This window comes from Spinacia oleracea, chromosome 3, assembly GCF_020520425.1.
Source record: "Spinacia oleracea cultivar Varoflay chromosome 3, BTI_SOV_V1, whole genome shotgun sequence".
NCBI classification, from domain to species: domain Eukaryota; kingdom Viridiplantae; phylum Streptophyta; class Magnoliopsida; order Caryophyllales; family Amaranthaceae; genus Spinacia; species Spinacia oleracea.
In genome coordinates this window covers 111,457,690-111,479,031 of record NC_079489.1, presented here as the reverse complement: position 1 = coordinate 111,479,031, position 21,342 = coordinate 111,457,690, and the positions used below count along the sequence as shown (strand labels likewise).

Here is a 21,342-nt window from a genome sequence, read left to right as displayed (position 1 = left end):
CCGCTATCTAAAATAGCGGCTTATATATTTAATGAACCGCCATTTCAGGTTATAAAACAGCGTGGTTTTATAATAAAACCGCGTGGTACCACGCGGCTTTGTTTTAAAGCAAACCGCTATCTCAGATAGCGGTTTATACCATTGAACCGCCATCTGAGATAGCGGTTTGCATCAAAACAAAACCGCCATCTCAGATGGCGGTTCAACGCTGAACCGGAAAAAAAATACTTTTCTTTCTCCCTTGCTGACGTGGATGGTATGGTGGGAATTAAGTTAGAAAGTAGCGTATTTTGGAAATTATTGAATCTTTATCCATATTGAAGGAAATCGCTCTATTTTATCATTGTAAATACCGTATAACTGATTATCAGTGATATTATACTTCCATGTAAAAAAAACGAATTGAATTGAGCGTTATGCGATTACTTGGTCATTGTTATTCGGCTAAACCTAGTTAGCATATTTTGATTTGACGTAGTAGTAAGTATTATAAATCCCTAAAATCAAAGTGGTGGATTTTGTGGTGGGTTTTGTTTTTTATGCATTAAAGTGTCACGGTGGTGGAATTTATTTATAGTGCAAATTGGTAACAAATCTAACAATTGACTTTTGTTCTCATTTGTTACGAATTGTCTTTCGCACTGATAGACTGATAGTGATCTTTCTCCTTCATTACTCCGTATTACAGTAATTAGTGTAACACCAAGTAACACCAACCTTTTAAGTTTTGTACTATTTACCTATTTTTAATTCGACTATTTTTAATTTTGTATAGATATGATTATATTTTCAAAATATTAATCATCATATATAGTCGTGTGTTAGCGATTGTAATGCCAAATTGTTACGGAATATAGCTAAAAAGTACAAAGAAAGAATTACACCCCCGATTAGCGACTATATGTTCAATTATCGGGTGCTCTTATCATTTTGGATTATTGTTTTCTTACCTGACATGGCATAACTTTTTGATTTGTTTTCTTAGCCAAGCTAGAAGATACATTTGAGGTATGTTATACTCAATTAATCTTTATTTAACCAAATTTATCTAAACTTGACTAAACTAATTTGAGCTTATTACTCTGTAAAACTTGTCATAACTAAGTTTAGTTATAAGTTACATAAAGTGAACAAAATAAAACCTTAATTCCAATGTTGGTCCATTCATCAACTTTTGTTTCATCAATATAATCCATGACTCCACGAGGATTCAGTTCATTTATTTTATGATAACTTTAATTTGATGGAGTTAACCTCTAATGATCTCTCTTAATTACTTACAAGTATCCTATGTGCATAATTGCATATCATTCCCCCACAACAACATAGCTTTTATATCACTAAAGGCAAAAAGCTATATCACAACTACTAGAGATAATTGTGCCCAAGTTGCCTTTAAGAAATCTAGACCTTGTCAAATTGAAAATTGGTGTTTTTAATGTGCCGATGTTTACACCTTAGTAGATGTTGTTTGGAGGAATTAAACTCCAAGGTTCCGCAATGTTTTTGCTTTCGAGAAGATTAGTTACCAATTTTAATGCACAAATTCGTGCATTAATGTATTTATAAAATTATAACTAACTTGTATAATATTTTTTTAGAACTAATTAATACACAAATTGTGCAATTAATCGTGTATAAAAGTATGTTTTTATTGCGTTTTAATTCGTAAATCACATACGTAGTAATAAATAAAACTGGGGGTAAGTGTTCACGCTAGAATCCAGTGTATCCCACCAGCTTCTGGCTGACCACGCTAGATTCCAGCGTATTGTGCCTAGTACAAGTGGTAACCACTGGAGTCTAACACTTCGTGCCGACTCTAGTGGCCTTCTCCTGTCCCGAGGTTGAATGTTTCGACCCCATATAATCAATGCTAATCCTTTTCATTAATCTATTTTACATGTAAATTAGCCATTTAATTATGCGATTTGACTAACGTGTGTTTTACAGGGAGCGTTAGTTAAGAATAAGGGTTGCTCGCATGATCTAGCCGCGTGCGCCAGAAACTGCATCTGATCTAGCTAGGCCCCTTAGCTTTTGGAGGGAGCCTCCTGATCCACGTTGGCCGCTGGTTTTGGTGGGGCCACTCCAGACTCGGCGTGAACCCCTGTTTCGTCGCTCTTGTTTGTGGCTAAATTCAAATTAATATTCGAGTTTAATTAATTTATTTACGTTTATATTTTGTATATATTAAAACAGACAAAACCTCACAAAAGGTTAGCGCGTTTATCTCTCTAGCACTCTTCTCCTGCTTAGCAGTGACGCCATGGCAAGGAAGGCTAAAGCTCGGACGAAAGGAACTACATCGAACCAAGGAAAATCTACAACACAATGCACTGGTCCTTTTGCAGGGATATTGGGTGATTTGGAAACTGGAATCAAGGATTTAGCGCCACCCATTGTGGATACCCAGATTGTTGGAGATGGTGGTTTGGCATGATTTTTCGCCTACGGATTCATTGCGTGAACTACAACATCATCAAGCCAGTACGAGACGATCGTTCTCGGACTGGTTATCTGCGATTCATACACGATCGACTCCAATTCCATGGGACGATGAGATTGAAGGTAACCCTGTTTCTTTACCGCGTTTGCAATTTGGTAATATTAGGGGAAACTTAAACACTGATTTTGAGATTGCTGCAAACCCTGAAATGAATATGAATAATGTGAATACTGCGAATCCTGTGAATCATCTGATGAATGTGATTAGTGAGCCAACTATCAGAGCACCATTGATTAAGGATGAAACAGAGGATCTTGCTGTAAGGAATGGAGGATATACAGGAGGAAATTGACTTTTGGAACTCGGCCATTATGTGTTACGTGGTAGGAGCAAACCCCCCTATCCATGTTATGGAGGGTTTTGTCCGTAGAATTTGGAGGAACATGAGGGTAGATTAGGTGGTTGTAGCTGCGAAGGGGGTGTTCTTAGTTAGGTTTACTACCATGGATAGGAGAGATGAAGTTTTGGCTTCTAATAGACCTTTCTTTGATAGTAAACCAATGGTGTTGAAAGCATGGACACACAAGACATGGATTTCTCGAAGGAGGACTTACGTTCTGTCCCCATTTGGGTTAAGCTGCATAATCTTGATTTCAAATATTGGGGGGAGAAGAGCCTTAGCAAGATAGTGGGGAAGCTTGGTATCCTGATACATGTAGATAGTGCTACTGCAAAGAGAGATAAACTTCTGTTTGAAAGAGTGCAGGTTGAAGTGTCAGTGGGAGCAAGTTTTTCCTGAGAAACTGAAGTTCATCAATGAGAAGGGTGTGGTGGTGGATGTTGGTGTTGAATATTAATGGAGACCTATTGTGTGCTCTCAGTGTAAGGGTATGGGCCATGAGGTCTCTAAGTGTAGGAAAGTCACTGGTAGAAGGGTGTGGGTGCCAAAGGTTTTTGCTGCTCCCCTGGTTACTAGTAGTACTGATCATGTGAAGGCTGAACAGGTGAATGAAGGATTCCAACCTCTGTCGAATCCAAGCAGATCGAAGAGTGGTTCGAAGACCTGCAAGTGTTTGTATTGTCAACCATTTTCAAGCTTTAGATGAGGATAATGGGGAGAATGGTGAAGTGGTGGGTGTGTTACAGAATTTTGCTCCTGGGGGAAGGAACTTCTCTGGCAGCAATGGATAGTATTGTCAGTTGGAATATGAGAGGGATCAACACCCAGAGGAAGAAAAATGAGGTGAGAGCTTTCATTCTCTCACAACGCTGGGTTGGTTGGTCTCTTGGAAATCAAGGTCCCCCCATCTAAGTTGGGGGCCTTGTATATTAATATGTTTAGTGGGTGGTGTTTCACAACAAATAGTAGAGTTTGTAAGGGGGGTAGAGTCATGATAGCTTGGAACCCAAGTACTTTCACACTGACTCTGTTGGGTATTTCTAGCCAAATGATCCACTGCTTAGTTTTCCCTAGAAACAGAAAAAGTGAGTTTTTCTACACCATTGTGTATGCTTTTAATCAAAGTGCAGAAAGGGAGACCTTGTGGAGAGATCTATGTGTTTTTGGTGGTAATATGTGCAAGCCATGGGATGTTATGGGAGACTTTAAATGGGTCCTTAATGTGGATGAGAGAGTATGTGCTCCTGTAAGGCACCAGTCTATGATAGATTTCAGAAATTGTGTAAATTGTTGTGGGTTGGAAGATGTTAAATCTGTTGGCCATTTTTACACACGGAATAACAAACAGGAGGGCATTGCTAGGGTGTTCTCCAAAATTGATAGAGTCATGGCCAATGATCTTTGGATGCAAACTTTCCCTAGTGCTGAAGCTGGCTTCTTGTCTGAAGGCTTGTTTGACCACTGTCCTTGAAGGAAATATGTCCTTCACCCAAGGTGCATTAAGTCTAATACCAAGATTTAGATTAATTGCAAATAATTAATTCAGTAAGATCAAGTGATCGGAACAGCTAGCTGGAGCAATGCTTCCGATCTGTGAGTTCTAATCTATATTAGGCTCACAACTTACTCTTAACTGAACCTATAAGGTCACACCAATGATATGTAATAGATCACCGGATTTAATGAATCGGAAATTCATTTATTAGCTTTTCGGGAATTAGTTTGGGAAACGTATTATACGATACGACCTTGTATCGGAATCGTATATCGTATCGCGAATATTCGTAAGCTAGGCGAAACGAATAATCGTATTGTACGACGGTGATTCGTCGTGTACGATACGATAAATAATAGCCGTAAGGCGTTCGTCGCGAATACGAGCCGCATTGGAGCTGCCGGCCCGTCGAGCCAAGCGCGCAAGGCCCAACGAGCCAGCGAGCTCGCAACGAAGCAAGCAAGCCAGCCCGCGTGGGCGTGGCAGCGCGCACAAACGCGCAGCAACACATTAGCGAGCAAGCAAGGCCCACAGCCCATGCTGCTCGACTGCGCGCTGTGGGCTTCGGCCTGCAGTGTGTGTGTTGTGCGCGGGCTGTGCACGAGTGTGTGGGTGTGGCCGGTCAAGGCCCCTTGGTCTTGGCCGGTTACACTTAATATAACAATTAGGTTAAATTATTTTACACACACAACACAATCAGTTTTCCAAGTCACCTAAACCTAATTCCTAAATTACGTTGTTCAGTTTTTCTCTCTGCTCAAAAACTGTTCATCCCGAAAAGAAAAATATCTTGTGCGTTGTCTAAGCTACAATAATCAAGACGGATCTGAACATGTTGGTGAACCAAATAGAGGAACGACAAGTGGAGTGCTTTGTTCGTGTTCTTTGATACTATACTCGGGAAAATACGCTTCAAATGTAAGTATGCTTAAACTATGCTTTATACATGTTTCCTGGCTTTGGGGATGTTCCGCACATGTTATGTATGTTTAACTGTATTCCCCTATAGTGGTATCATGGGCCTTATGTATTCAAAGCAATTTTTAGCATGATTTATTGTTTTTGCTGTTGTCGAATTTTTTGGAATTTTTATTTAACTTTTTTGAATTATTATGGATTATTGGATGAATCGCGTAATAGGTCCTGAATTCAAAAAGTTTCGTATTTTCGACTTTTCTGACCTTAATCTGATTGGAAACGATTTTCTAAGATCAATTCATGTGAACGGAATTGCAAAAGTAGGCCTCGAAGTATGTGCTTTTGGGCGTTTTTGTTAATTTTCGTATTAAAATTAACAAATTCGGAAAGTTTTTCAATTAATTGGTCGACCTAAACTACTCGGAATTTATTGAAATTTTGACACAATGTTTTTGGGTATATTTTAAAATTATAGTAAAAATTTCGGCCATTTTTTTTAAGTATAAACCCAAATTCTTCTTTCCCCAAATTCGTACATTTTAGATCGCTAATTCATTTTTAAATAATTTGGATCTGGAAATTTGGTTAATTGGGAAAGATAATATAATTTCATGGAAAGTGGAAGATTTTAAAAATTATTGGATTAAAATGTTGATTAGATTCGTTAATTTTAATCAACACTTAAAACCAAATTTGTAAAAATCTGAAATTTAAATGTTTAGAACGATTTAAAGTTTTAGATTCGATTATTTAAAAGTTCAAATTTTTGGTTGAAATTGTTCGTTCTTAAAATTCGAATTAAGTTAGCCTAAATTTAATGAATTTAACAAAATTGGATTGTTTTTAAAAATTAATTAAATCGTAAAGTCATTATTTTTCGAAAATAAAAATCGTAAATTTTGTGAGAAATAACTTAATGCAAATGTTCGTGAAATTAATTATTTTTTTAATTAGTTGGTCCGTAGGCACGAACCAAAGGCACGAAAACGAGGGGTATGGGTGGACGTGTGGCTCGTCGAGCCATGCGGGCTACCACACCACTGCCGAGCCGCAACGACGCGGGCAACAGCAAGCATGCGGCGTGCCGCGCGCGTTGGGTGAGGAGCGCGAGCAAGGCAGGAGAGCCTTGGCTTGTGAGCTGCGAGCAAGCAAGGGCTGACTTGCCTTGCGCGCAGCGTCGAGCACCACACAGCGACACTGCGAGTGCCACAGCAGCGACGAGCTGCGATGTGTGCGCGTGGCTGCCGGGGCATGGGCGCATGCTCGTGTGCCTCGTAAGCCACACTGTACGGAGCATTGTTGGGCTGAGCGCAAGCCTAGCCCGCATTATGTTAGGTTATGATACATATGACAATTCATAAATCATGCGGAAAAACCATAAAGCCAGGAAAGCATATTATTTACACATAATCATTTAGCATAGAATAGATGCATACATGTTGTAGCGTGCCTTCCCTAGCTGCGCCCGAACCGAACAAGAACAAGTCTTTAGGACTCTAAATGTCGTCCCTCCGTAGATAGTCCACTGTACGTCCGGATCCGCCTCAAGTTTGACCAACTAGAATCGCCCTTAAGGTGCTTAGGAATTTCGGCTATTGTTTGCAAGTGTATGGCTGATTTTTATTTCAAAAACCTACCCTTTGAATACTTCAATCGTACCCATAAATTGTGACCCTAGGCACCTATTTATAGGAGTATGGAAAAGGAATTGTAATCCTACTAGGATGTGGATTTGCTAATTAGAACTTTATTAGGACTCTAAATAACAAAGCAAATCTAATAGGATTAGGATTTTAATCTTTGCACAAATCCTAATAGGATTAGGATTTCCCGCACAAGCATCGCACAAGCCGTGCACCCGCGCAAGCCTTGCGGCCCACGACAGGCGCACAACCCACGCTGCTGTGCTGCGCGCGCGCGCCCTTGGCTGGGCATGGCCTTGCGCTGGGCCTGGTCGAGGCGTGCGTTGGTGCGTGCGGCTCGCTGGGCGATGGCCTGGCTTCGTGCTGGGCCTTCGTCCAGCGGGCCTCGACCGATGCTAATTCGTACGATACGGTTCCGATTAAATTCCCGATTCCGGAATCCATTTCCGATACGAACAATATTTAATATTTCCGATTCCGGAATTAATTTCCGTTTCGAACAAATATTTAATATTTTCGTTTCCGGAATTATTTTCCGATTCCGATTATATTTCCGATTCTGACAATATTTCCGTTTCAGGCAATATTTCCGATTCCGGCAATATTTCCATTTCCGATAATATTTTCCGATACGTACCATGTTTCCGTTTCCGGCAACATCTACGACTTGGATAATATTTATATTTCCGATACGATCCATATTTCCGTTTCCGGCAATATCATCGTTTCCGGAGTATTCATTTCTTGCTTGTGACGATCTCAGCTCCCACTGAAACCAAGATCCGTCGATTCCGAATATCCATATATAGAGTATTTAATGCCATTAAATACTTGATCCGTTTACGTACTATTTGTGTGACCCTACGGGTTCAGTCAAGAGTAAGCTGTGGATTAATATCATTAATTCCACTTGAACTGAAGCGGCCTCTAGCTAGGCATTCAGTTCACTTGATCTCACTGAATTAACTTGTTAATTAATACTGAACCGCATTTATTAGACTTAACATAGAATGCATATTTGGACCAAGTGAAGGAAATAATGCCCTTGGTCCAAGTATGCATTCTATGTTAAGTCTAATAAATGCGGTTCAGTATTAATTAACAAGTTAATAATTCAGTGAGATCAAGTGAGCTGAATGCCTAGCTAGAGGCCGCTTCAGTTCAAGTGCAATTAATGATATTAATCCACAGCTTACTCTTGACTGAACCCGTAGGGTCACACAAATAGTACGTAAACGGATCAAGTATTTAATGGCATTAAATACTCTATCTATGGATATTCGGAACCGACGGATCTTGGTTTCAGTGGGAGCTGAGATCGTCACAGGCAAGAAATGAATACTCCGGAAACGATGATATTACCGGAAACGGAAATATGGATCGTATCGGAAATATAAATATTATCCAAGTCGTAGATGTTGCCGGAAACGGAAACATGGTATGTATCGGAAAATATTATCGGAAATGGAAATATTACCACAATCGGAAATATTGCCGGAAACGGAAATATTGTCAGAATCGGAAATATTACCCGAATCGGAAAATAATTCCGGAAACGGAAATATTAAATATTTGTTCGAAACGGAAATTAATTCCGGAATCGGAAATGTTAAATATTGTTCGTATCGGAAATGAATTCCGGAATCGGAAATTTAATCGGAAGCGTATCGTACGAATAAGCATCGGACGAGGCCTGCCGGACGAGGCCCAGCACGAAGCCAGGCCATCGCCCAGCAAGCCAAGCGCGCCGCACAAACAGCCACGCCAGGCCCAGCGCAAGGCCAGGCCCAGCAGGCCGTGGCAGCGCGCACAGCGCGCGCAGCGCGCGCGGGAGCTGCGTGGGCTTGCAGCTCGCGCAGGCCTCGCTGCGTGGGCTGCTGCTCGTGCGCTCGCATGGGCGGCCCATCGTGGCTGCCGTGTGTGCGTGTGTAAGTGTTTGTGTTCGTGCACGTTTCCTAAAACGTGCAGAGTTCGGTTAATGATTAAATTCCTAATTCTATTTGATAAATTAATTAAATTAGAGTTCTTGTAGGATTCTAGGTTTAATCAATTTGTATCTGAATAGGATTCCAATTCCCTTTCCATACCCCTATAAATATGTGGCCTGGGTTCAAAATTTATAACGAGTTTCAAAGTATTCAAAGTGAGTTTTTGAGAGAAAAATTCAGCCACACATCTTGCTCAAAAGTGCCGAAAATTCTAGTACCTTAAGGGCGATTCTAGTTGGTCAATCTTAAGGCGGATCCGGACGTGCTGTGGACTATCTACGGAGGGACGACACTTGGAGTCCTAAAGACTTGTTCTTGTTCGGTTCGGGCGCAGCTAGGGAGGGCACGCAACAAAGAGTATGCATCTAAATTATGCTATATGATTATGTGTAAATAATATGTAATCCTGGGTTAATGGTTGTTTCCGCATGATTTATGTAATATCATATGTATCATAACCTAACAGTGGTATCACGAGCCCCTTATTATTTTCATAATCTAAATTGCATAAACATGGTTAAATATTACAAATTTGCAAGAATTAAAAGGGGTGATTAATTTTCATAATTGTTAATTAATTGCAAATTGCGTTTATTTAATTATACGTACGCAGTTTTTCGGCAGTTTCTTCGTTACTCATCCAAATCGAGTGATTTTTGTGTCAATTCCGCATGTAAAAGGCATTCTAAAATTTTGACAAAAATAGTATTTTTCTGCCGAACCCAGAATTCTCAAATTCGAAGCCTAACTATGACTTTTCGAAGGTTTTAGTTTTTCGAATGCAAAATTTCGTAAATTTAAGATGTTAAATTAAATATTTGCGATTCTTGTTGATAAATCTTGAATTTTTGATTGACCTATAGTATATGTTTAACAAGTTTGAATGCCTAGCCTTGTTAATTATGCAATCTAATTTGTAATTATGATTAATTTGTTGAAAATTAGAATAATTTAGAATTAATTTGATTTTCATAATTAATTATAATTTAATTAGAAACCTATGATTAAAAACCACCATAAAAATTGTAAATTTATGATAAATTTTAAATTTTTATGACCTAGACTTGAATCCATAACAATCGGAAATCAATTGAATAATAAATTTTCGATTTTTCGCCCTAAAAAATTATGAAATTAATAATATTTATTAATTTGTCATTAATTTTATAAATTTTAAATTTTTTATGCGATTCGTTCATATAACTTGCACGCACAAAGCAATGGACGCTTCGTGTTACCCTTAAGGGGTGTTGTATAGTGCGGGCATGCGACGACGAGCAAGGGAGCTCGTCGCCCGTGCGGCACGAATGCAATGAGCAAGGCATGGTGCACGTGCACAAGGCAGCAGCCCTGCCTTGTGTCGTGGGCCACGAGCAATGGACGAATGGGCATGGGCGAAGGGCGAGCCAAGGCAGTCGCGTGTGGGCAGCAAGCGAGCTGCGCCACAACGCGCACTGCCTCGCGCAAGAGCGCGCAGCCTCGCGCGCAGCGAGCGCAAGCTCGCGTGCCACGAGCGCTGCGCCCAGCGTTGCTCGCGCGCACAGCGAGCGATGTCGCGCGCCCAGCGAGCGATGTCGCGCGCCCAGCGAGCGATGGCTCGCACGCACAGCGAGCGATGTCGCGCGCCCAGCGAGCGATGGCTCGCACGCACAGCGAGAGATGTCGCGCGCCCAGCGAGCGATGTCGCGCGCCCAGCGAGCGATGTCGCGCGCCCAGCGAGCGATGTCGCGCGCACAGCGAGCGATGGCTCGAGCGCACTGCGAGCGATGGCTCGCGTGCGACGAGCGCTGGCGCGCGCGCAGCGTGCGATGGCTTGCGATGGAAATGCAGCAGCTATGCGACGAGCGCATGGGCTGCGCGCACATGGCCAGCGATGGCTGTGTGCGAGCGGCCCATGGGCGTGCAATGCGTAGGGTGTTTGCGTTACGATTATATCGTTTTGAATGTTTAATTTGAAAATTTCAGTTCACGTAATTTTAATTAATTTTAAAATTAATAATTTAAATTATTTTCTTGCATTTTAATTTTGAATATTGTAATTATAATAAATGTTATTTATTCTAATTATTTTACTAAAATTAAAATCATGAATTAATTTAAATAACGACTGAAATTAAATTAAACTTTTTGGATTCAATTATAAATTTATATGAGCTTTAAATTTTAATTAAATTTGTATGTTTCCGGTTAGACTAGAAATACATTTTTATGTTTAAAATTAGTAAAGCATATGAATTTATTGGTTTAAGTGGGAGCGCTTTTAGTCATAAACTCTTGATTAGGTCTACAAATCCTTAAGGTTAAAACAACTTGATTAAAATTAATAAGGACTGAATAATTGGTAGATTATTGGTGCCCTTGATTAATTGCTGCAAATGTTTACGTGATGCATAATGTGTTTTACTAACCAGCTATGTGGGCCATTCATGATAATGAATGGGTGAATGGTATATATTGTATATGTACTGTTTTGCAGGTTATGAAGTGACTAGTATGGCCCAAATAGGATAGAAAATATGGTCTGCGTACCATTAATTTGAATGTAATTGGTCTGAAGTACCAAAGTTATTTTTCAATTCAAATATGGTCTGCGTACCATCAAATAGTTGTAATTAGTTATAGCTTATCCTATTTGAAGAAAATGGTGCCTCCCACGGAGATTTTCAAGACGGACTTTGAAGTTAAAGCTTCAAGATGAAGTCGGGCCATACTAGATCACAAATATCTTATGCATGTTTTAAGTTATTTATTGCTTTTAAATATGTCTTAAAATGCATGAGATCAAAAGCTTGATTATGTTGCATGATTAAGGATTTTAGTTCACTTAAAATCTAACCAACATAGTAAGAGCTTTAAGTTCCAAACTTAAAAATTGAGTTAAAAGGTGCCATGCCAAAATATACACTTGCTTGGATATCCTTTACATCAATCTAGTAATAGTTTTCGCTCAGCGAGGTGTTACTTATTGGTCCTAAAGGGGCAAGGTACACAAATAATTGTGAGTACATGTTAGTTTTGGTGAAACTCAACGATATAAGTAAGGAGTCCTTTTATGTCGTGGCAAAATCGATAGGTTTACCTAATAAGTTCTTAGACGTACCTATCAACCAAGAATAGTTTCTAGACTATTAGCAAAAGGCTTTTGCTTACCTAAGATGTTCTAGGATTAAGTCGACAAACTGTGCTTAGTTCTTCAATGATTTTAGGATCTTGGAATCATTTTATTCACACCTGCCGGAACACATAACTTGAATAAAATGCTTAATAAACATTGAATTATGCATGTATGCTAGAATTTAAGTTTATTAAGAGAAACTGTGAATGGTTATTTATTTGTTTATTCTTTTCAATTGTAGTTTTTAATATGGCAAACAACAATTCATTCAACATTCGATCAATTCTCGAAAAGGAGAAGTTGAACAGGAAAAACTTCCTTGACTGGCAAAGGAACTTGCAAATAGTTCTTATGCATGAAGAAAAGGAGTATGTCCTAGATGAGGCGATGCCCGAAGCTGCAGGCGACGGGGTCACTCAGGCAGCCCTCAATCGTTGGATTGATGCCAACAAGGATGTGAAATGTCTAATGCTCGCCACCATGAGTGCGGATCTGCAGAAAACGTTCATCAACTCAGATGCTTTCACAATCATCAGTGAGTTGAAGAACATGTTCCAAGATCTGGCTCGAGTCGAAAGATTCGAGACTCATAGGCAAATTCTTGAGACCAAACTTAAGAAAGGCGAGCCCGTAAGTCCACATGTTCTCAAAATGATTGGACTCATTGAGAATATGAGTCGGCTGGATCAGTAATTTTCTCAGGAAATGGCTATAGACACCATCCTCCATTCTCTTCATAGCGGGTATGATCAGTTCAAACTGAACTACAGTATGAATAGTCTGGACAAAACGCTCACTGAGCTTCACGGTATGCTGAAGACCGCTGAAAAGACGCTCAAAAGTGATAAGCAGGATGTGCTTATGGTGCGTGGGGGCAAGTTCAAGAAATCTGGAAAGAAGAGGAATGCTAAGAAAGGTGGCAACAAGGCCAGCCCAACTAAGCAAACTGGCGCCAAATCTGCAAAGAGGAAGGTCAGTCAACCCACTTCTGAATCCGAATGCTTCTACTGCAAGAAGAAGGGGCATTGGAAAAGAGATTGCTTGAAGCTAAAGGAAGATCAGAAGAACGGAACAGTCGTTCCATCTTCAGGTATTTTCGTTATAGACTGTATACTTGCTAATTCAACTTCTTGGGTATTAGATACAGGTTGTGGCTCACACTTATGTTCCAATCCACAGGGACTAAGAAGAAGTAGAAAGTTAAGCAAGGGTGAAGTCGACCTACGAGTGGGAAATGGAGCACGGATTGCTGCATTAGCTGTAGGAACTTACTATTTGTCGTTGCCCTCCGGGCTAGTTTTGGAACTGGAAGAATGTTTCCATGTTCCAAGTCTTACTAAAAACATCATTTCAGTTTCTTGCTTAGATGCAAAGGGATTTTCTTTTTTAATAAAAGACAATAGTTGTTCGTTTTATTTTAAAGAGATTTTTTATGGATCTGCTAGATTAGTCAATGGACTTTATTTATTAGATCACGACAAACAAGTATATAACATAAATACCAAAAGGCCAAAAAGAATGATTCAGATCTCACCTATCTGTGGCATTGTCGATTAGGCCATATAAACTTGAAACGCTTAGAAAGACTTCAAAAGGAAGGAATTCTAAAACCATTTGACTTAGAGGATTATGGTAAATGCGAATCATGTTTACTTGGCAAAATGACAAAGCAACCTTTCTCTAAAGTTGGAGAAAGAGCAAATGAACTATTGGGCTTAATCCATACAGATGTATGTGGACCAATGAGTACAAATGCTAGAGGTGGTTTCAGCTACTTTATCACTTTCACTGATGACTTCAGTAGGTATGGTTATGTCTACCTAATGAAGCATAAGTCTGAATCCTTTGACAAATTCAAGGAATTTCAGAGTGAAGTAGAGAATCAATTAGGCAAGAAGATTAAAGCACTGCGGTCTGATAGAGGCGGTGAATATCTGAGCTATGAATTTGATGACCATCTGAAAGAATGTGGAATTCTATCAGAATTGACTCCTCCTGGAACACCACAATGGAACGGTGTGTCGGAACGGAGGAACAGAACCTTGCTAGACATGGTCAGGTCAATGATGGGTCAGGCCGAACTTCCATTAGAATTTTGGGGACATGCACTAAATACAGCTGCACTCACTATAAATAGAGCTCCGTCTAAAGCTGTCGAAAAGACTCCATACGAATTATGGTTTGGAAAGCCTCCAAATGTGTCTTTTCTTAAGATTTGGGGATGTGAAGTATACGTCAAACGATTAATTTCAGACAAACTTCATCCAAAATCTGACAAATGTATCCTTGTGGGCTATCCAAAGGAAACAAAGGGGTATTACTTCTACAATACATCTGAGAACAAAGTGTTTGTTGCTCGAGATGGTGTCTTTTTGGAGAAAGATCACATTTCCAAAATGACAAGTGGGAGAAAAGTAGACCTCGAAGAAATTCGAGTCGAACAACAAACTCTAGAGAATGCTCAAGATGACATTCAGGATGAAACTCAGAGATCTTTAGAAGAATCTGGTGAGAATCATGGTCAATCTAGAAATGTTACCCCGCGTAGATCGCAAAGATATAGATCTCAACCGGAAAGGTACTTAGGTATTTTGACGAACGAGAGCTATGACGTTCTATTACTTGAAAGTGATGAACCTGCGACTTACAAACAAGCTATGACGAGCCCTAGCTCCAAGCAGTGGCAAGAAGCCATGCAATCTGAATTAGACTCCATGTCTGAAAACCAAGTATGGGATTTGGTCGATTTGCCAGATGGCTACCAAGCCATTGGAAACAAATGGGTTTTCAAACTGAAAAAGGACAAGGATGGGAAACTTGAAGTTTTCAAAGCTAGATTGGTTGCAAAAGGTTACAGGCAAGTCCACGGTGTGGATTACGATGAAACCTTTTCACCAGTTGCAATGCTAAAGTCTATTCGAATAATGTTAGCAATCGCTGCATATTACGATTACGAAATATGGCAGATGGATGTCAAAACTGCTTTCTTAAACGGCATTTTAACAGAAACTGTGTTTATGACACAGCCTGAAGGTTTTGAGGATCCAAAGAATGCTAAAAAGGTATGCAAGCTAAAAAAGTCAATCTACGGATTGAAGCAGGCATCCAGGAGCTGGAATATACGTTTTGATGAAGCAGTCAGTGACTTTGGTTTCATCAAGAACGCAGACGAATCTTGTGTATACAAGAAGGTCAGTGGGAGCAAAATTGCTTTCCTAGTATTATATGTCGACGACATATTACTTATCGGAAATGACATTCCTATGTTGAACTCTGTCAAGATTTGGCTTGGGAAATATTTTTCGATGAAGGATCTAGGAGAAGCACAGTACATATTGGGCATTAAGATTTACAGAGATAGATCTAAAAAGATGATTGGACTTAGTCAAAGCACTTATATCAATAAGGTGCTTGATAGGTTCAAGATGGCGGACTCCAAGCGAGGCTACCTACCCATGTCTCATGGAATGACTCTAAGCAAGACTCAGTGCCCAAAAACACTTGATGAGCGTAGACGAATGAATGGGATTCCATATGCATCATTGATTGGTTCAATAATGTATGCTATGATATGTACACGCCCGGATGTTGCGTACGCACTCAGTGCTACGAGCAGATACCAGTCAGACCCAGGAGAGGCGCATTGGACTGCTGCCAAGAACATTCTGAAGTACCTGAAAAGGCACAAAGATGACTTCCTGGTCTATGGTGGAGATGATGAATTAATTGTTAAAGGCTATACGGACGCAAGTTTCCAAACCGACAAAGATGATTTCAGATCACAGTCTGGGTTTGTCTTCTGCCTCAACGGAGGAGCAGTAAGCTGGAAAAGTGCTAAGCAAAGCACCATTGCGGATTCTACAACTGAAGCGGAGTACATTGCTGCACATGAAGCAGCAAAGGAAGCTATATGGCTAAGGAAGTTCATAGGTGAACTTGGTGTAGTCCCCTCCATTAAAGGACCAATAGCCCTGTATTGTGATAATAACGGAGCTATTGCACAGGCAAAAGAGCCTAGACACCACCAGAGAGTCAAGCATGTACTTCGTAGATTTCACCTTCTACGAGAGTTCGTTGAAAGAAAAGAAGTCGAGATAAGCAAAATTGGAACTGATGACAACATATCAGATCCATTAACTAAACCTCTGCCGCAAGCGAAGCACAACTCGCACACTGCAGCTATGGGAATCAAGCATATTGGAGAATGGCTTTGATGTCTCTGTTTAATGTTTTAAAGTTTTAGAGTTTAAATCTTTGTAAAACATTATTGGTTAATCATTCACAATAAATGAAAAGAATTCATTTTTCCATTTAATTTGTGGTTTATTAAATGATGAGTCCCTTCAATTTGACGATATATTCAAGATAGACTGTCAGGACCAGTCCTGTGACTAAGAAATGTCTATCAAGTGAACTTGAATGTCAAAGGTTGAAAATGGTCCCTAATCGGAGTTTTCTATAAAATTGGACGCATAGAAAACGTTAGACGATTAGAATGCAAGATGACTAGTAGTTCTGTTTCTTGAACTATGTGGACATGGCAATGTCATAATAATTTGCATAGATACTTACTTTGGGAAGACTAGTATCGGACAAGACCTATGAAACTTTACTGTAAGAGATGAAAGTCTGTCATAAGTAAATTTCATTAAATTATTAGACGCTAAATCCTCAATACCTGAGTGATTTGAGATTACTTGTTTGAGAACTGGTTGCTTTGACGTTGACCAACCGTCGCACCGTAAAAGGAGGCTATAAAGGCAACGCTCAGGTAATCACCTATCAAACGAAGTCTAATCTCAAGATCGCAAGACTGGGATTGTCCTCCCATAAATCGGGATGAGATGCTTAAAAGTTGTACAAGGCCACTCGGAGAGCTAGAAACTGTGAAATGCATGGCCGTGCTCGGATGAATCATAGGCTATGATTATCTGTTTATTTGATCAGTTGAACTCTGAAACCGAGGAACACCTCTGGACATAATAAGGATGACAACTCTTACCTTATGTTCAAGAGCAAGCATCGAGCGACAAAGGAATTAGGAAATGCACACTTGTCCCTAAGGACAAGTGGGAGACTGAAGGAAATAATGCCCTTGGTCCAAGTATGCATTCTATATATGTTAAGTCTAATAAATGCGGTTCAGTATTAATTAACAAGTTAATAATTCAGTGAGATCAAGTGAGCTGAATGCCTAGCTAGAGGCCGCTTCAGTTCAAGTGGAATTAATGATATTAATCCACAGCTTACTCTTGACTGAACCCGTAGGGTCACACAAATAGTACGTAAACGGATCAAGTATTTAATGGCATTAAATACTCTATCTATGGATATTCGGAACCGACGGATCTTGGTTTCAGTGGGAGCTGAGATCGTCACAGGCAAGAAATGAATACTCCGGAAACGATGATATTACCGGAAACGGAAATATGGATCGTATCGGAAATATAAATATTATCCAAGTCGTAGATGTTGCCGGAAACGGAAACATGGTATGTATCGGAAAATATTATCGGAAATGGAAATATTACCAGAATCGGAAATATTGCCGGAAACGGAAATATGTCAGAATCGGAAATATTACCGGAATCGGAAAATAATTCCGGAAACGGAAATATTAAATATTTGTTCGAAACGGAAATTAATTCCGGAATCGGAAATGTTAAATATTGTTCGTATCGGAAATGAATTCCGGAATCGGAAATTTAATCGGAAGCGTATCGTACGAATAAGCATCGGACGAGGCCTGCCGGATGAGGCCCAGCACGAAGCCAGGCCATCGCCCAGCAAGCCAAGCGCGCCGCACAAACAGCCACGCCAGGCCCAGCGCAAGGCCAGGCCCAGCAGGCCGTGGCAGCGCGCACAGCGCGCGCAGCGCGCGCGGGAGCTGCGTGGGCTTGCAGCTCGCGCAGGCCTCGCTGCGTGGGCTGCTGCTCGTGCGCTCGCATGGGTGGCCCATCGTGTCTGCCGTGTGTGCGTGTGTAAGTGTTTGTGTTCGTGCACGTTTCCTAAAACGTGCAGAGTTCGGTTAATGATTAAATTCCTAATTCTATTTGATAAATTAATTAAATTAGAGTTCTTGTAGGATTCTAGGTTTAATCAATTTGTATCTGAATAGGATTCCAATTCCCTTTCCATACCCCTATAAATATGTGGCCTGGGTTCACAATTTATAACGAGTTTCAAAGTATTCAAAGTGAGTTTTTGAGAGAAAAATTCAGCCACACATCTTGCTCAAAAGTGCCGAAAATTCTAGTACCTTAAGGGCGATTCTAGTTGGTCAATCTTAAGGCGGATCCGGACGTGCTGTGGACTATCTACGGAGGGACGACACTTGGAGTCCTAAAGACTTGTTCTTGTTCGGTTCGGGCGCAGCTAGGGAGGGCACGCAACAAAGAGTATGCATCTAAATAATGCTATATGATTATGTGTAAATAATATGTAATCCTGGGTTAATGGTTGTTTCCGCATGATTTATGTAATATCATATGTATCATAACCTAACACCAAGGGCATTATTTCCTTTAGTCTCCCACTTGTCCTTAGGGACAAGTGTGCATTTACTAATTCCTTTGTCGCTCGATGCTTGCTCTTGAACATAAGGTAAGAGTTGTCATCCTTATTATGTCCAGAGGTGTTTCTCGGTTTCAGAGTTCAACTGATCAAATAAACAGATAATCATAGCCTATGATTCATCCGAGCACGGCCATGCATTTCACAGTTTCTAGCTCTCCGAGTGGCCTTGTAGAACTTTTAAGCATCTCATCCCGATTTATGGGAGGACAATCCCAATCTTGCGATCTTGAGATTAGACTTCGTTTGATAGGTGATTACCTGAGCGTTGCCTTTATAGCCTCCTTTTACGGTGCGACGGTTGGTCAACGTCAAAGCAACCAGTTCTCAAACAAGTAATCTCAAATCACTCAGGTATTGAGGATTTAGTGTCTAATAATTTTAATGAAATTTACTTATGACAGATTTTCATCTCTTACAGTAAAGTTTCATAGGTCTGTCCGATACTAGTCTTCCCAAAGTAAGTATCTATGCAAATGATTATGACATTGCCATGTCCACATAGTTCAAGAAACAGAACTACTAGTCATCTTGCATTTTAGTCGTCTAACGTTTTCTATGCGTCCAATTTTATAGAAAACTCCGACTAGGGACCATTTTCAACTTTTGACATTCAAGTTCACTTGATAGACATTTCTTAGTCACAGGACTGGTCCTGACAGTCTATCTTGAATATATTGTCAAATTGAAGGGACTCATCATTTAATAAACCACAAATTAAATGGAAAAATGAATTCTATTCATTTTTTGTGAATGATTAACCAATAATGTTTTACAAAGATTTAAACTCTAAAACTTTAAAACATTAAACAAGGATATCAAAGCCATTCTCCAATATGCTTGATTCCCATAGCTGCAGTGTGCGAGTTGTGCTTCGCCTGCGGCAGAGGTTTAGTCAATGGATCTGATATGTTGTCATCAGTTCCAATCTTGCTTATCTCGACTTCTTTTCTTTCAACGAACTCTCGTAGAAGGTGAAATCTACGAAGTACATGCTCGACTCTCTGGTGGTGTCTAGGCTCCTTTGCCTGTGAAATAGCTCCGTTATTATCACAATACAGGGCTATTGGTCCTTTAATGGAGGGGACTACACCAAGTTCGCCTATGAACTTCCTTAGCCATATAGCTTCCTTTGCTGCTTCATGTGCAGCAATGTACTCCGCTTCAGTTGTAGAATCCGCAATGGTGCTTTTCCTAGCACTTTTCCAGCTTACTGCACCTTCGTTGAGGCAGAAGACAAACCCAGACTGTGATCTGAAATCATCTTTGTCGGTTTGGAAACTTGCGTCCGTATAGCCTTTAACAATTAATTCATCATATCCACCATAGACCAGGAAGTCATCTTTGTGCCTTTTCAGGTACTTCAGAATATTCTTGGCAGCAGTCCAATGCGCCTCTCCTGGGTCTGACTGGTATCTTCTCGTAGCACTGAGTGCGTACGCAACATCCGGGCGTGTACATATCATAGCATACATTATTGAACCAATCAATGATGCATATGGAATCCCATTCATTCGTCTACGCTCATCAAGTGTTTTTGGGCACTGAGTCTTGCTTAGAGTTATTCCATGAGACATGGGTAAGTAGCCTCGCTTGGAGTCTGCCATCTTGAACCTATCAAGCACCTTATTGATATAAGTGCTTTGACTAAGTCCAATCATCTTTTTAGATCTATCTCTGTAAATCTTGATGCCCAATATGTACTGTGCTTCTCCTAGATCCTTCATCGAAAAACATTTCCCAAGCCAAATCTTGACAGAGTTCAACATAGGAATGTCATTTCCGATAAGTAATATGTCGTCGACATATAATACTAGAAAAGCAATTTTGCTCCCACTGACCTTCTTGTATACACAAGATTCGTCTGCGTTCTTGATGAAACCAAAGTCACTGACTGCTTCATCAAAACGTATACTCCAGCTCCTGGATGCCTGCTTCAATCCGTAGATTGATTTCTTTAGCTTGCATACCTTTTTAGCATTCTTTGGATCCTCAAAACCTTCAGGTTGTGTCATAAACACAGTTTCTGTTAAAACGCCGTTTAAGAAAGCAGTTTTGACATCCATCTGCCATATTTCGTAATCGTAATATGCAGCGATTGCTATAATTATCCGAATAGACTTTAGCATTGCAACTGGTGAAAAGGTTTCATCGTAATCCACACCGTGGACTTGCCTGTAACCTTTTGCAACCAATCTAGCTTTGAAAACTTCAAGTTTCCCGTCCTTGTCCTTTTTCAGTTTGAAAACCCATTTGCTTCCAATGGCTTGGTAGCCATCTGGCAAATCGACCAAATCCCATACTTGGTTTTCAGACATGGAGTCTAATTCAGATTGCATGGCTTCTTGCCATTGCTTGGAGCTAGGGCTCGTCATAGCTTGTTTGTAAGTCGCAGGTTCATCACTTTCAAGTAATAGAACGTCACAGCTCTCGTTCGTCAAAATACCTAAGTACCTTTTCGGTTGAGATCTATATCTTTGCGATCTACGCGGGGCAACATTTCTAGATTGGCCATGATTCTCACCAGATTCTTCTAAAGATCTCTGAGTTTCATCCTGAATGTCATCTTGAGCATTCTCTAGAGTTTGTTGTTCGAATCGAATTTCTTCGAGGTCTACTTTTCTCCCACTTGTCATTTTGGAAATGTGATCTTTCTCCAAAAAGACACCATCTCGAGCAACAAACACCTTGTTCTCAGATGTATTGTAGAAGTAATACCCCTTTGTTTCCTTTGGATAGCCCACAAGGATACATTTGTCAG

The 21,342-nt window shown here is 40.2% G+C and overlaps 1 protein-coding gene across 1 annotated transcript; it reads left to right on the top strand.

Moving 5' to 3' along the window:
* The first annotated feature begins 3,023 nt into the window (after positions 1–3,023).
* Positions 3,024–4,320, top strand: LOC110793511 (uncharacterized). Its single transcript, XM_056839514.1, has 4 exons — positions 3,024–3,215; positions 3,331–3,453; positions 3,552–3,692; positions 3,748–4,320. Exons 1-4 carry the CDS (start codon positions 3,024–3,026, stop codon positions 4,318–4,320), a joined length of 1,029 nt encoding a protein of 342 aa, XP_056695492.1.
* The last annotated feature ends 17,022 nt before the right edge of the window (positions 4,321–21,342 follow it).